General features: G+C 41.7%; 1 protein-coding gene across 1 annotated transcript in view; it reads right to left on the bottom strand.

The window, feature by feature from the left end:
- reln (reelin) overlaps positions 1-16849 on the bottom strand; it is a 360124-nt gene that overhangs the window by 249438 nt on the left and 93837 nt on the right. Inside the window, 1 exon segment of the mRNA XM_034176269.1 lies at positions 3854-3961. Coding sequence (XP_034032160.1) covers positions 3854-3961 — 108 coding nt within the window.

Genomic DNA, 16849 nt, shown 5'->3' with positions numbered 1-16849 from the left:
TTTAATTTCTTTTTAAATTTTTTCCTCACTTCAGCAGCACAATGCAACTCAGAATGCTGCAATGGTTGGATTATCACATGGGATTCATTTTTTTTATTTTGGGTGAGAGGAGTTTAACCACAGGCTGCGTCTCGGCTTCTTGTCCACATCCGTGGTGTAAAACACTCCTGGACTGTTGTTGGATGTGAGATTCATGTTTATTAATTCTGTCATGGCCTGGCACAACAGTTCCATGTTATATCTCCTACAGAGTTAGAAGGTGATTATTTATTACAGCATGAGCTCCGTACAGCTCTGAGCCTGACACGTGCAATGACCCATTACTGCACACCACGGAGAGGTGCAGGCGCAGCTGCCTGTGCTATATACAGATATGATGGAGACAGTATTCACATTATTTAAATCAGCCATGGGGAGGAATATTGTAATATCTGTACTGTAAGGTCCATTATGGATCTAACAGCCTGTCCAGATCTGCAGCGCCATGCCCTGTGCGACACATTGACACGCAGTGGACATGGTGCTTTCAGTTTGTTTGCACTGTGTTCACATCCCCTGCGCATAGATGGCTGCGTGACACATACATATCAATGATCAATGGTTCCTTTGTAGTCCGGGGGAGTGGAGGTGGACATTATAAGTGGATAAGTGGCATGTGCAGTTCATGCCGGCAGGCTTTGCCATGCCCGATACATCTCGAGGTTCCCTCATATGTGCTTAAATCATTTTGGATCCTGTTTATGTCACCTTCAGAATATGTAAATTGTGGTCAGATGGCGCTCAGACCGCCGTTGGATAGGTGTCCCATTTCGATGGTACCCGGAGGGTTTCGAACATGTGCATCACACTGGGGGCCGCCGGCCGATTTTGACCAACTCTGTGGACTCTCGCAGATGGCTGTCAGAATGTTTTGAAACTGAAACCCGACACTTTTTGGATGTGCGCTAATTCATCATGCTGACGGCATTCTGCGTGATTCTGGCTATATGTGATGGGGGTGTTAGGGTTCCGGTGCTTCCTGTTTTACTCTATGCCATGTTAAAATGTATAATCAACTATTTTTGTCACATTTTCTAAATATCTTGGTCATGGGCTGCCATTGTCTGCCTCCCTGTCCTGTCTGTTTTTAACCTTGTCTGTAGTTTGTGAGTTTTTTCCCCCAGATGGCACACTCTGAGCCGAGTAACACCTACTGCTCATCATCGCTATACACGCACCATGCATGAGTGGCTGATCAGCAGCAGGCTACATAAACCCAGGCTTTCAGTTCATCCTTTGCCAGATTCTACATGATCACTGATCCATGTCCTGGCGATTCACTGACCTTGACCTTGCCTTTCCTGACCCTTCCATGTGCTCTGATGACGGAGATTTCCGTAGCTATATTCAAGGTAACCTGGCCTACTCTAATTCCCGTATTAGAGTGTGGTGATTTTCCTGGTGTTCCCAGACACTATCGTGCGTGCCTTCCACACTGCATCGACTCCTGACTCCACAGCTACCTGCACAACAACGTCACTTTGGAACTCTCCGGCTCTCAGCTCAGAGCGCGTAGCTCTGCCCCGCTCCAGTTAAGTTCTTTTATGTTTCTGTGGGATTCCGTTCTCACACATTCCTGCCAGTGACTGTGCATGAGTAAGAACTGTATCCAAAAACTGTTCCATGAACTATTTCCAAGAAGTGTTTTCTAAGAACTGTATCAGCTCTGATGTCGAACTACTAAGAACTTTCCAAGTCGTTTCTAATGTCAAGTTCTGCTTAAATTGGAACTGTGTCACAGACGCACTCCTAAATGGAGAACATTATTCCCAGAACTGTGAACATTTCTGTTTTAGCCTTCGGTGAACTGTTAATTGTTAAAGGCTTCCAGTGTTACGAGTGCAATCACTCACCATCTCTCTCCTCCGTTCTCCTAGTTCTTGTTCTTGCCTCTGTGCGTCCCACCTGAATCCATACACTCCAAAATCTCAGTTAACTTTCAAGACTGGCTCGGGAACCTGCAGCTCCCTATTTTCCATCGCTACCAGTTGGCTGACTCTCCACTCTGCAGGCACCCCCAGCACAGCATTATTATTTTCTGAATTGTAAATAAATATCTTTTCATTCACAACCAGCTCTGTTTCCTTGCTCCCAGCGTTTGGGTCAATAAACTGTATCGGTCCGGTCCCGTCTGGATCTTTAACCATAACAATCTTGTTCTTATTACAAACACATTGGTAATTTGTTTTAAAGCCGTTTCAGTGATGGTACTGTGAATAACATGAGCATTAAAAATAAAAAATAAAAATGATTTGAATTCCTGCATTCATACATGATATCTGCAGGATATTCTTAGTGTTGCAGGTGTTTGGCAACCTTCACCTAAAAATTTACCCAAACCTAAACTGTCAGCCTAATGACATGGTAAAAGGAGAAGAGGATTTTTGTTTCTCTGTGTTCTAATACCATGACACTGACAAGTACTTTCCCCATGCATGCACATGCATGTACTGTAGTGACACAGACTGATGCCTCTTAGTGCTCAGTCCAATATTCAGAGGATACCAATGACAGAAATTAAGTGCTGAGCGGTCTTCTCTTTCTGATGCAGAGAGATCTAGAAGGCAACTATACTTTGCACACATACTGCAACAAACAGCTTTGCAGACTTCTTTAACCACACTTTGCAGACTTCTTTAACCACACACATCATGCAGGAACATACAGTTCCACTCAATGCTGCCTGTCAATGTGAGCAGCACTTTTCTTTAAACTTTTACAAATAATGAGAGTGAAGCAAAGGTGACGCAATCCTTGTTTGGAAGCCTCCCCAGTAAGCAGGGCTGCCTTGAATGAAGAGACCAGGATGAAGTCAGTGTCTGAAGTACAGTGGTGTTAGTCAGGATAAGTGGCGCTGTTGGGCAACAGTTCTGGGCTAGTAGCCCTGTTCTCTATGGAGTCCTTTATGTCTGACCCATTGCTTGTAAAAGCCCCCTCCTCTGCACACAGGGGATCTATACACATACATTTCAACTGAGTGCACAACATTCATTATGTGTCCAGGAGCGGCTCACATGGTTTAATAAAATCCAACTTGTCAAAACAATTTAAAGAATACATTTAATGTCGGGCTTTGAAAGCTTGCTGTAAATTCACAGACAGCAGTGAATTCAGAGCTTCAGACCTCATTCATATCATATGAAATGGCACAAAGACATAGAAGACAATATGAGATAAATTTAAATTGTATTAAGTAGAGTGAGCACTAGGTAAGTGAAAGAATGCAATGCCACCCTTGACGCCAACAATTAATAAGCCATTCTATAACAGTAATATCATGAAATGATGTAGTACTTTAAGTAAAAATAAATCTCTGGAGTACTCCACGTGGCCACTGATTGCTAATGTTCTAAACTGTTTGTAATTTGGCTCTGTATCTATACTGTCTTTTGTTCTTAAGCTTCCAACATCATCCTTTGTTGTAACATTCCCCATCATTTCAAATGCAGTTTTGTGTTTTTCTTCTCTCAACCATCAATGAGACCCCATCAGTGCAAAACCATGGCCCTGTCACCATCCATCAAGGGCTGTCAAATTAGAAACAGGAAAATGGTCATATGTTCATTCTGGGAACGGATATGGTTCACTGATCTGGGTCAAACTCATTGTTGTACTCCATGTATCCAGCATGAAGATGATATGGAGAATTTAACCAAGTGTATTTTATATTATGAACTGAATTTGTATTTCATTAATGAAGTGCCTTCATTGGAATGATACCACAAATACAGATGAGTATTTAAGGCAAAATTCTTTAAACTGCTTTTTGTTATTTATATATTTAGTAAAGAAGTAAAACAGAGCAAACACTCACCGAAGCCAAAGGCAGCAGGAGCAGGAATGGGAGCAGACTGGACAGGTGTGGAGGTGTACAGGCCGGTCACCAGCAGGCCATCAAACGGTACACTGGTAGTGATGGTTACTGAAAAGAGTAAAAAGTATAAATTAAGCAGAGAATTACAGGACCTTATTTACACCAAGGGAGGAGGCTAACAATTATGGAATGGTGTGAAAAAGAAAATACACAGAAAGTCAATATTATGAGACCAAAAGTCACAATTTAGATTTTTCTGACTTATAATTCTGAGATAAAAAGTCAAAATTATGAAACATAATTATGATCATTTTTTAAAATTAAATGTTAATTCATGTGAGAAGAGAAATTGTAATTTCAACTTTTTTGTGTCATGTTATGACTCAAAATACTGAGGTTTTGTATCTGATAACTGCAGCTTACAATGTCAAAATGTTGAACTTCAAACTCATTTTGACTTTCTCTGTAAATTCTGTTAAATATTCAGTATATTCATAACATCTGCTTTTTTTCTCATGGTGGAAATGGACAAATAGGTATATACAAAATCAATACAAAAATCCATGAAGCGTGTGTCATTACATTAAAAATGAACACTGGAAGGTCTTTAATTTAGTCAGTATGTGCAAGTATGGTGTGCTTAAATTCAATCAATTCAGTTTATTCACTTTATATAGCACCAAATCACATCAGAGTCACCTCACGGCGCTTCACACAAAGCAATTCAGAAAACAAAATAAAATGAATTAAAAGATTAAAAAAACAGTAAAAAAAAAAAAGAAAGTAAAAAGCATAGTAATATACTATGCCAGTATGCTAGCCATACGAAAGGGAAAATAAGTGTGTCTTAAGTCTGGACTTGAAAGTCTCCACAGAATCTGACTGCTTTATTGATGCAGGGAGATCATTCGATAGAACAGGGGCATGATAAGAGAAAGCTCTGTGACCCACATACTTCTTATTCACCTGAGGGACACAAAGTAATCCTGCATCCTGCAAACGCAAAGTGTGGGCCGGTACATAGGGTTTAATTAGATCAACTAGGTAGGGAGGTGCCACTCTGTGAACAGTTTTATAGGCTAGTAGCAGGACCTTAAAGTTTTGTAGAAGATGACACAGATAATTAGATTGCCTCATAAAAGCCCCAAATTCCCTAAAACCACCAAGTTAAAACAATGTTTTTGAAATGTCTTGGCCTCACTCCTGTTTTTCAACTGGTCGACTCATCACTTAATGATTCAATCTAAAATATATAGAGAGCTCCCATAGTCACATACAGATTATCAAGAATACTGTAGGTCCCAATATTCGTCCCAGTTGTGACAGGCATTCTGGTGAAATTCTAGAGGCGAGTTTCACACAAGTCCTATGTAACTGAGCCTAATACAGGTGGTGCTTTCTTCGGCGCTGCTACAAATGAAGTTATAAACTTCAACAGAGCTAAGAATCCTTGTAGTCAGACATGCCATTGTAATGAGGTGGACGCTTGCTGCCCCACCATCCCACACATTTGATCGTGAAGGGGACATAATGCCATGCCTAATAGCTGAGCATAGATTTCTGTCCAGATTGCAGAATATACAGGGAATTTTGTCTGCTGCAGGATAGGATGGGACAAATGTGGAAATTCAGCTCCACACCCAGGATGAAGGTTTTACAGAGCAGATTTGTTTAATAATCACACTGTAACTTCACACAACACTGATGTGAAATGGGCTTAAAGCTATTCAATTTATGGTTCGACAAGCCAATCCATTCTCATTCTAAGTCATCAAATAGTGATGATTAGTCCATTTTGTATTAGTAGACCAATGCATCATACATCCTTTTGTGACAGTATAGCAACACATTTAGCAATAGGAAATTGGGTAAATGTCAAATTTGATTTCTATCTCTTCAATCCTATAAATCGCAGTGATATGTAGCAATGGTTCTCACATCTGGCCTTCAGGAAGTCCTGCCCTGCACATTTTCTATTCATCCTTGGTCAACCAACATATGACGGTGACATGTAGAATAAGTAGCTCAGTGTTATGACGAGCTGTATTACACAATATGTAGACCTGGGTTCGATTCCCAATTGTTACCTGTCTGTGTCCTTTATGGTCCCTTCACACATAGTGCAAAGTTTGGATGGTGTTTGGACAAAAACGGCGAAACAGTTCGGTGTCTTTCGGGCAGGAACACACAGTGCAAGATGAAGAAATATAAAAAAAAACAGCCAGTACCTGTGGGACAACATTGCGCCGCTTATGTGAAAACAAAAAACAACAACAACAAAAACATTTCTCTGCAAATACGAAAGTGATTGTCTGCAGTCTGTAGTTGTGCCAAGAGTGTGACTGGCCATGCATTTTCTAAGTGTCATGTGAGTGGTGTTAGAAGTTTCTTACGTGTCACCTGGAATTTGGTCGGCACCTGCCACGAGAGGGTGTGATGGGTTTGCACAGCGCACACTTTGTCTTTCAGGAGCTTGTGTGTGCAAATAGTTGTAGCAACAGGTGTACGAGGCATTGGAGGCAGGGACGACATTACACGGTTTGCACACGATTCCTGCGTCATGCGCGCTAAGTATGAACTTCGTCCAAACTTCGCACTATGTGTGAACGGGCCCTTAGGGCTGTTCATATTATATAGTGAAAAAATTAAAGTTGTGAGAGACTTCGGTCCACATGTTGTTTTTGTTTCCCTTGGGGTTTTATAGGTGCAGACCAAATTTAAACTCAATCAGATAAGATTTAGAGTTCCCCCAGAGTGACATTTTCCTCTCCCTCTGCTGTCAAGGCAACGTCACCCTAACGGGAGAAGACTCTGATGCCATTATTTTTCTTTTGCAGGCACATGCGATGGCTTTTAATCGCAAAAAGTGGTGGTTGATTGTTCACCCAGAGGAAAACATTACTGTAAGTCGTCTCCCCTTTTGCTTGTTTGAGTAAAATTGTTGATTTGTGGGGGACCCCTAAACAATATCCAATGACAATAAAATTTGGCACAGATCTTTAATTTATTAGTGGAACAAGAACAACATCTGTCCCAAAAGATTTTGTAAGATTTGACATTTTGAACAGGTGTCTTTGGACAAAACACTTTATCCACATTATCTCATTCCACCCAGCTATGAATGAGTACCTTCCTACGCTGGGGAAGTAACCTCTGCCAGACAGACATCCAGTGTCGGATGAGGGAGTCGTACACCATCATCTGCTTCATGCTACGGAATCCGCAGACAAGACCAGTACCAATGGGTTTCACAACCTCTGTAAGACTTGGTTTTCATCCTAGTTATTGATACTGCTTTGAAGTTGCCATAGTAGATGCAGTACATATCTGTATTGAAATTTAGCTCAAGTTTTACACTGATGTTCCCGACGCAAGTTCAGTTCTGCATGGTGTGCCCCCATGCTCTTGTTATTTCTCAAGCAAGTACTATGCTTCAGTTGTGAGATCTACTGTAATGGGATCAAGTTTAATTTGGGAACTTACAAGATGACAGTATGCATTATTTTAGTTATGATGTTAACAAAGTGTAAGAGATCTAGCTATACACAGTAAAATCATCAGGGTAAAACACACTGCCAGTGTTAACACTGCCAGTGCACATATGGTCCTACTCTGGACAGAGTGGGACCATATGTTCACTGTCAGTGTTAATTTAACACTGGTAATTTTTCTGTGTAGCATATGGCAGGGTACATTCATAGGCATGCGATTTCCCCTGGGATTAAATGGACTATAGCGCTTTTCCATCTGCATCAGACGCTCAAAGTGCTTTACAAATAATGCCTCACATTCACCCCAATGTGAGGGTGCTCCTATACAAGGCGCTCACTATACACGGGGAGCAATAGAGGATTAAAGACCTTGCCCAGGGGCCCTTAGTGATTTTCCAGTCAGGCTGGGATTTGAACAGAGGATCTTCTGGTCTCAAGCCCAATGCCTTAACCACGCGAATACAATCTTTGGCATAATTAATGTTCATGATGTACATGTGTAAAGACACAACAATCTGCAAGTGTGTTCACACTGCACCTCTCATGCAGCTCAGCTGCTCACAAATTTAAATGTGAAGTAAACACTAACTGGGTAGCTAATGAGACAAAAACCCCCGAAGGAGGAGTGAAGAGGAAAGGTTACAAAAGACCACAATATCTCACACAATGTGCAGGCAAACACTCTGATGCCTCGAGCTGATGCACCTTAAAAAAAGGTGCTCAATTAAAGAACCTGCTAAATGTAGCTTTGGGTGACTTTTACAGTAGTTCAACAAAAAACAATCTAACCCACCTGACTGTCCACATTGTAATCAGCCAGCCCTTATTGACAAGCATATTAGACGAGACTGATGAGGTAATTGGATGCAACTGAGATAGCCGAGCTAAGCCTCCATTCATCACAGATCACCACAAACGAGAGCTGGATAGAAAACTGCCAGAGGTCTATTACCCAGCTGTGGAGATCTACAGCGTAGCATATCCAGCAGCAAGTTAACTATTGATCCACCCAGTAAACAAGGTCCTGAGTGACGGGACCACAGACCACTGCATCACTGGAAGAAAAGAGCTCAGCCACTGGGCCGTTTCCAGCCAGACAGATCAGAGTATGGGGGAAACGTCTGCGGCTCAAAGAAGGACGCTCCCAAAAACTACAGTTCTACACACAAAGGAATGAAACCTTTGCAGCAGGGAAAAAGGGATGCATTGCTATTCCTCAACTCTGGAATCCCCCTGAATTTATGGAAAAGGAGGAGACATCCATGACGATGGTGTGTTTTTTGTAACATTAATTTTCTCTTGATGCAGGAATCTCGGCAGAACAGATTCCTGTATGGCCCAGTCTGGATGAAATTCTGTCAGTAAGTCTGTCTGGGTGACTCTATTAAAACATCCTTGGCACTGCCGCCCAGTGACGTGTGAGTTTCCCGTGTGTAGTAGATGCACTACACCCTGTCTAAAGAGCCGTCTCTCCTCCATGTCAAATCCTCAATAATTCATCTCTCAACTCCCTCTATTACAGTCACACATTTCCTCCTCTACACTTGTCTTTCTGGTGCTTCTGCAAGAATCCAGCTAAAGCTGTGGACCAAGGCTTCAACCCAGAAATGTTCCTTGTTATTTTTTTACTTTTTAAAATCAGTTCAATCTGAGCAGAATCTGCATTGTAACATTTTTATTTTGGGAACACTTTAAAATTATTGTTCCTGAACCGAAGAATTGAAATCAAATGAAATACCAGTTAATAACATTCTATGTAAGTCTGGGTGACATAATAACATGCAGCTTTACACATTATAAAATGTCTGTTGACCAATTATACATTTTACTGTATTGTATATGATATGGGGCAGCATGGTGGCTTAGTGGTTAGCACTGTTGCCTCACAGCAAGAAGGTCATGGGATCGATTCCCACCTGTGGCGTTTCTGTGTGGAGTTTGTATGTTCTCCCCGTGTCTGCGTGGGTTCCCTAAAGACATGCAGATTAGGTGAATTGGAAACTTTAAATTATTTGTAGGTGTGACTGTGTTTGTCTACAACCCCAATTCCAGTGAAGTTGGAATGTTGTGTGAAATGCAAATAAAAACAGAACACAGTGATTTGCAAATCCTCTTCAACCTATATTCAATTGAATACACCACAAAGGCAAGATATTTAATGTTCAAACTGATAGACTTTTTTGTTTTTGTGCAAATATTTGCTCATTTTGAAATGGATGCCTGCAACACGTTTCAAAAAAGTTGGGACGGGGCAACAAAAAACTGGGAAAGTTGATGAATGCTCATAGAACATCTGATTGGCAACAGCAACAGAGTATCATGATTGGGTATAAAAGGAGCATCCCCAAAAGGCTCAGCCATTCACAAGCAAAGATGGGGCAAGGATCACCACTTTGTGAACAACTGCATCATTGTGTAAAGGATCTCACTGCGTGGGCTCAGGAACACTTCAGAAAACCATTGTCAGTTAACACAGTTCATCACTACACCTACAAGTGCAAGTTAAAACTCTAAAATGCAAAGCGAAAGACCATCCATCAAAAGCCAGCATCTGTGATGGTATGGGGATGTGTTAGTGTCCATGTCATGGGCAACTTACACATCTGTGATGGCACCGTCAATGCTGAAAGGTACATCCAGGTTTTGGAGGAACACACGCTGCCATCCAAGCAACGTCTTTTTCAGCAATGTCCCTACTTACATTATTTCAGCAAGATGATGCCAAGCCACATTTTGCACGTGTTACAATAGCGTGGCTTCGTAGTAAAAGAGTGCGGGTACTAGACTGGCCTGCCTGCAATCCAGACCTGTGGCCCAATTGATAATGTGTGGTGCATTATGAAGCGCAAAATACAGCAATGGAGACTCCGGACTGTTGAACAACTGAAGTCCTACATCAAGCAAGAATGGGAAAGAATTCCACCTACAAAGCTTCAACAATTAGTGTCCTCAGTTCCCAAATGCTTATTGAGTGTTGTTAGAAGGAAAGGTGATGTAACACAGTGATACACATACAATGGGGTAAAAAAGTATTTAGTCAGCCCCTGATTGTGCAAGTTCTCAATAACAAAAGTTCAAATCAAATCAAATCAATTTCATTTATATAGCACCAAATCACAACAAACAGTTGCCCCAAGGTGCTTCATATTGCAAGGCAAAGCCATACAATAATTACAGAAAAACCCCAACTGTCAAAACGACCCCCTGTGAGCAAGCACTTGGCGACAGTGGGAAGGAAAAACTCCCTTTTAACAGGAAGAAACCTCCAGCAGAACCAGGCTCAGGGAGGGGCAGTCTTCTGCTGGGACTGGTTGGGGCTGAGGGAGAGAACCAGGAAAAAGACAGAGACAGAGTGGTGCATACAGAGCAAAAAGAGAAAGAAACACTCAGTGCATCATGGGAACCCCCCAGCAGTCTAAGTCTATAGCAGCATAACTAAGGGATGGTTCAGGGTCACCTGATCCAGCCCTAACTATAAGCTTTAGCAAAAAGGAAAGTTTTAAGCCTAATCTTAAAAGTAGAGAGGGTGTCTGTCTCCCTGATCCGAATTGGGATCTGGTTCCAGAGAAGAGGAGCCTGAAAGCTGAAGGCTCTGCCTCCCATTCTACTCTTACAAACCCTAGGAACTACAAGTAAGCCTGCAGTCTGAGAGCGAAGCGCTCTATTGGGGTGATATGGTACTATGAGGTCCCTAAAATAAGATGGGACCTGATTATTCAAAACCTTATAAGTAAGAAGAAGAATTTTAAATTCTATTCTAGGATTAACAGGAAGCCAATGAAGAGAGGCCAATATGGGTGAGATATGCTCTCTCCTTCCAGTCCCTGTCAGTACTCTAGCTGCAGCATTTTTAATTAACTGAAGGCTTTTCAGGGAACTTTTAGGACAACCTGATAATAATGAATTACAATAGTCCAGCCTAGAGGAAATAAATGCATGAATTAGTTTTTCAGCATCACTCTGAGACAAGACCTTTCTAATTTTAGAGATATTGCACAAATGCAAAAAAGCAGTCCTACATATTTGTTTAATATGCGCTTTGAATGACATATCCTGATCAAAAATGACTCCAAGATTTCTCACAGTATTACTAGAGGTCAGGGTAATGCCATCCAGAGTAAGGATCTGGTTAGACACCATGTTTCTAAGATTTGTGGGGCCAAGTACAATAACTTCAGTTTTATCTAAGTTTAAAAGCAGGAAATTAGAGGTCATCCATGTCTTTACGTCTGTAAGACAATCCTGCAGTTTAGCTAATTGGTGTGTGTCCTCTGGCTTCATGGATAGATAAAGCTGAGTATCATCTGCGTAACAATGAAAATTAAGCAATGCTGTCTAATAATACTGCCTAAGGGAAGCATGTATAAAGTGAATAAAATTGGTCCTAGCACAGAACCTTGTGGAACTCCATAATTAACCTTAGTCTGTGAAGAAGATTCCCCATTTACATGAACAAATTGTAATCTATTAGATAATATGATTCAAACCACCGCAGCGCAGTGCCTTTAATACCTATGGCATGCTCTAATCTCTGTAATAAAATTTTATGGTCAACAGTATCAAAAGCAGCACTGAGGTCTAACAGAACAAGCACAGAGATGAGTCCACTGTCTGAGGCCATAAGAAGATCATTTGTAACCTTCACTAATGCTGTTTCTGTACTATGATGAATTCTAAACCCTGACTGAAACTCTTCAAATAGACCATTCCTCTGCAGATGATCAGTTAGCTGTTTTACAACTACCTTTCAAGAATTTTTGAGAGAAAAGGAAGGTTGGAGATTGGCTTATAATTAGCTAAGATAGCTGGGTCAAGTGATGGCTTTTTAAGTAATGGTTTAATTACTGCCACCTTAAAAGCCTGTGGTACATAGCCAACTAATAAAGACAGATTGATCATATTTAAGATCGAAGCATTAAATAATGGTAGGGCTTCCTTGAGCAGCCTGGTAGGAATGGGGTCTAATAGACATGTTGATGGTTTGGAGGAAGTAACTAATGAAAATAACTCAGACAGAACAATCGGAGAGAAAGAGTCTAACCAAATACCGGCATCACTGAAAGCAGCCAAAGAGAACGATATGTCTTTGTGATGGTTATGAGTAATTTTTTCTCTAATAGTTAAAATTTTATTAGCAGAGAAAGTCATAGAGTCATTACTAGTTAAAGTTAAAGGAATACTCGGCTCAATAGAGCTCTGACTCTTTGTCAGCCTGGCTACAGTGCTGAAAAGAAACCTGGGGTTGTTCTTATTTTCTTCAATTAGTGATGAGTAGTAAGATGTCCTAGCTTTACGGAGGGCTTTTTTATAGAGCAACAGACTCTTTTTCCAGGCTAAGTGAAGATCTTCTAAATTAGTGAGACGCCATTTCCTCTCCAACTTATGGGTTATCTGCTTTAAGCTGCGAGTTTGTGAGTTATACCACGGAGTCAGGCACTTCTGATTTAAGGCTCTCTTTTTCAGAGGAGCTACAGCATCCAAAGTTGTCCTCAATGAGGATATAATACTATTGACGAGATAATCTATCTCACTTACAGAGTTTAGGTAGCTACTCTGCCCTGTGTTGGTATATGGCATTGGAGAACATAAAGAAGCAATCATATCCTTAAACCTAGTTACAGCGCTTTCTGAAAGACTTCTACTGTAATGAAACTTATTCCCCACTACTGGGTAGTCCATCAGAGTAAATGTAAATGTTATTAAGAAATGATCAGACAGAAGGGGGTTTTCAGGGAATACTGTTAAGTCTTCAATTTCCATACCATAAGTCAGAACAAGATCTAAGGTATGATTAAAGTGGTGGGTGGACTCATTTACATTTTGAGCAAAGCCAATCGAGTCTAACAATAGATTAAATGCAGTGTTGAGGCTGTCATTCTCAGCATCTGTGTGGATGTTAAAATCGCCCACTATAATTATCTTATCTGAGCTAAGCACTAAGTCAGACAAAAGGTCCGAAAATTCACAGAGAAACTCACAGTAACGACCAGGAGGACGATAGATAACAACAAATAAAACTGGTTTTTGGGACTTCCAATTTGGATGGACAAAACTAAGAGACAAGCTTTCAAATGAATTAAAGCTCTGTCTGGGTTTTTGATTAATTAATAAGCTGGAGTGGAAGATTGCTGCTAATCCTCCGCCTCGGCCCGTGCTACGAACATTCTGGCAGTTAGTGTGACTCGGGGGTGTTGACTCATTTAAACTAACATATTCATCCTGCTGTAACCAGGTTTCTGTAAGGCAGAATAAATCAATATGTTGATCCATTATTATATCATTTCCGAACAGGGACTTAGAAGAGAGAGACCTAATGTTTAATAGACCACATTTAACTGTTTTAGTCTGTGGTGCAGTTGAAGGTGCTATATTATTTTTTCTTTTGAATTTTTTATGCTTAAATAGATTTTTACTGGTTGTTGGTGGTCTGGGAGCAGGCACCGTCTCTACAAGGATGGGGTAATGAGGGGATGGCAGGGGGAGAGAAGCTGCAGAGTGGTGTGTAAGACTACAACTCTGCTTCCTGGTCCCAACCCTGGATAGTCACGGTTTGGAGGATTTAAGAAAATTGGCCAGATTTCTAGAAATGAGAGCTGCTCCATCCAAAGTGGGATGGATGCCGTCTCTCCTAACAAGACCAGGTTTTCCCCAGAAGCTTTGCCAATTATCTATGAAGCCCACCTCATTTTTTGGACACCACTCAGACAGCCAGCAATTCAAGGAGAACATGCAGCTAAACATGTCACTCCCGGTCCGATTGGGGAGGGGCCCAGAGAAAACTATAGAGTCCGACATTGTTTTTGCAAAGTTACACATCGATTCAATATTAATTTTAGTCACCTCCGATTGGCATAACCGGGTGTCATTACTGCCGACGTGAATTACAATCTTACCAAATTTACGCTTAGCCTTAGCCAGCAGTTTCAAATTTCCTTCAGTGTCGCCTGCTCTGGCCCCCGGAAGACAATTGACTATGGTTGCTGGTGTCGCTAACTTCACATTTCTCAAAACAGAGTCGCCAATAACCAGAGTTTGATCCTCAGCGGGTGTGTCACCGAGTGGGGAAAAACGGTTAGAGATGTGAACGGGTTGGCGGTGTACACGGGGCTTCTGTTTAGGACTACGCTTCCTCCTCACAGTCACCCAGTTGGCCTGGTTTCCCGGCTGCTCGGGATCTGCCGGGAGGGAACTAACGGCGGCTAAGCTACCTTGGTCCGCACCGACTACAGGGGCGTGGCTAGCTGTAGGATTTTCCAAGGTGCGGAGCCGAGTCTCCAATTTGCCCAGCCTGGCCTCCAAAGCTACGAATAAGCTACACTTATTACAAGTACCATTACTGGTAAAGGAGGCTGAGGAATAACTAAACATTTCACACCCAGAGCAGAAAAGTGTGGGAGAGACAGGAGAAGCCACCATGCTAAACTGGCTAAGAGCTAGTAGCTGCGCTAAGCTAGCGGATTCCTAAAAACATGCAAAGTGAATAATGTGTAAATAATTTAGAGGTGATTCAGCAGAGGGAGTGCTTTAGTTAAGGCACGTGAAGATTACACTGTGAAATAAATCGTTATCTATTAACTAGATCAATCTAACTGCACAGATTAAACAGCTAACAGATATAGCAAAACACCGCTGTGCTCCGGAACAGGAAGTGATACAATACCGCAGTGAGAGCCAACCACCAGTTCAACTCAATACTTTGTAACATAATCTTTGTTGGTCAGGTTTCACACACTGTACCTGGTATTTTGGCTCATTCCTCCATGCATATCTCCTCTAGAGCAGTGATGTTTTGGGGCTGTCACTGGACAACATGGACTTTCAACTCCCTCCACAAATTTTCCATGGGGTTGAGGTCTGTAGACTGGCTAGGCCACTCCAGGACCTTAAAATGCTTTTTACGGAGCCACTTCTTCATTGCCCGAGCGGTGTGTTTGGGATCATTGTCATGCTGGAAGACCCAGCCACATTGCATCTTCACTGAAGGAAGGAGGTTTTGGCTTAAAATATCATGATACCCGTTCATTCTTCCCTTAACACAGATCAGTCGTCCTGTCCCCTTTGCAGAAAACGGCCCCAAAGCATATTGTTTCCACCGCCATGCTTCACAGTAGATATGGTGTTCTTGGGATGCAACTCAGCATTCTTCTTCCTCCAAACACGACTAGTTGAGTTTTTACTAAAAAGTTATAATTTGATTTCATCTGACCACATGATATTCTCCCAATCGTCTTCTGGATCATCCATATGCTCTCTGGCAAACTTCAGACGGGCCTGGACATGTACTGACTTAAGCAGAGGGACACGCATGGCACTGTAGGATTTGAGTCCCTCTCTGTGTAGTGTGTAGCCTTTGTTACTTTGGTCCCAGCTCTCTACAGGTCATTCATCAAGTCCCTCCATGTAGTTCTGGAATTTTTGTTCACGGTTCTCATGATCAATTTGACCCCACGGGATGAGATCTTGCATGGAGCCCCAGATCGAGGGAGATTATCAATGGTCTTATATGTCTTCCATTTTCTTACAATTGCTCCCACAGTTGATTTATTCACACCAACCTGCTTGCCTATTGTAGACTCACTCTTCCCAGCCTGGTGCACATCTACAATTTTCTTCCTGGTATCCTTTGACAGCCCTTTGGTCTTGGACATGGTTGAGTTTGTAGTCTGACTGTTTAACGCTGTGGACAGGTGTCTTTTATACAGATAATGCGTTCCAACAGGTGCCATTAATACAGGTAAAAGGTGGAGGACAGAAAAGCTTCTTAAAGAAGAAGTTACGGGTCTGTGAGAGCCAGAAATCTTGCTTGTTTGTGGGTGACCAAATACTTATTTTCCACCACAATTTACAAATAAATTCTTTAAAAATCCTGCAATGTGATTTCCTGGATTTTTTTCCTCATTTTGTCTCTCATAGTTGAAGTGTACCTATGTTGAAAATTACAGACCTCTCTCATCTTTCTAAGTAGGAGAACTTGCATAATCAGGGCCTGACTAAATACTTTTTGGCCCCACTGTACCACTGTCCCAGCTTTTTTGAAATGTGTTGCTGGCATCTATTTCAAAATGAGCAAATATTTGCACAAAAAATAAAGTTTATCAGTTTGATCATTAAATATCTTGTCTTTGTGGTGTATTTGTTATGTGCAGATGCGAGTTGAGGAGCGCGACCAGCGTCTGACTGAACCCAGTGCTAAAATAACCAGAAAACGGTTCCAAAAACAAAACATTTATTTCCCTTCTGTGCAATAACTGTGTACAACATAAATGTGCGGTTTGTCTGGCGAGGTGAAGGACGGCGCGCTCTCCAGCGCCCAAATGGATCGAAGCCCGATGCTTCTGGACCCAGACTCACCGCCGAACACCCCCCAGGTGGACACGACAAACTGACTCTGAAGGATGGAAAAGGTGAGGTAAGTCAGCAGCTACAACAAATATCCTTCAAAGGCACACACTATCAGCAACACATTCAGGTCTGAATTTAAGCTTTATGTAAATGAGCAGCTTCT

The sequence above is a fragment of the Thalassophryne amazonica genome, chromosome 8 (genome assembly GCF_902500255.1).
Source record: "Thalassophryne amazonica chromosome 8, fThaAma1.1, whole genome shotgun sequence".
Taxonomy (NCBI): domain Eukaryota; kingdom Metazoa; phylum Chordata; class Actinopteri; order Batrachoidiformes; family Batrachoididae; genus Thalassophryne; species Thalassophryne amazonica.
Note: the sequence above shows the minus strand (reverse complement) of the source record. Positions and strands in the feature narration are given on the sequence as shown.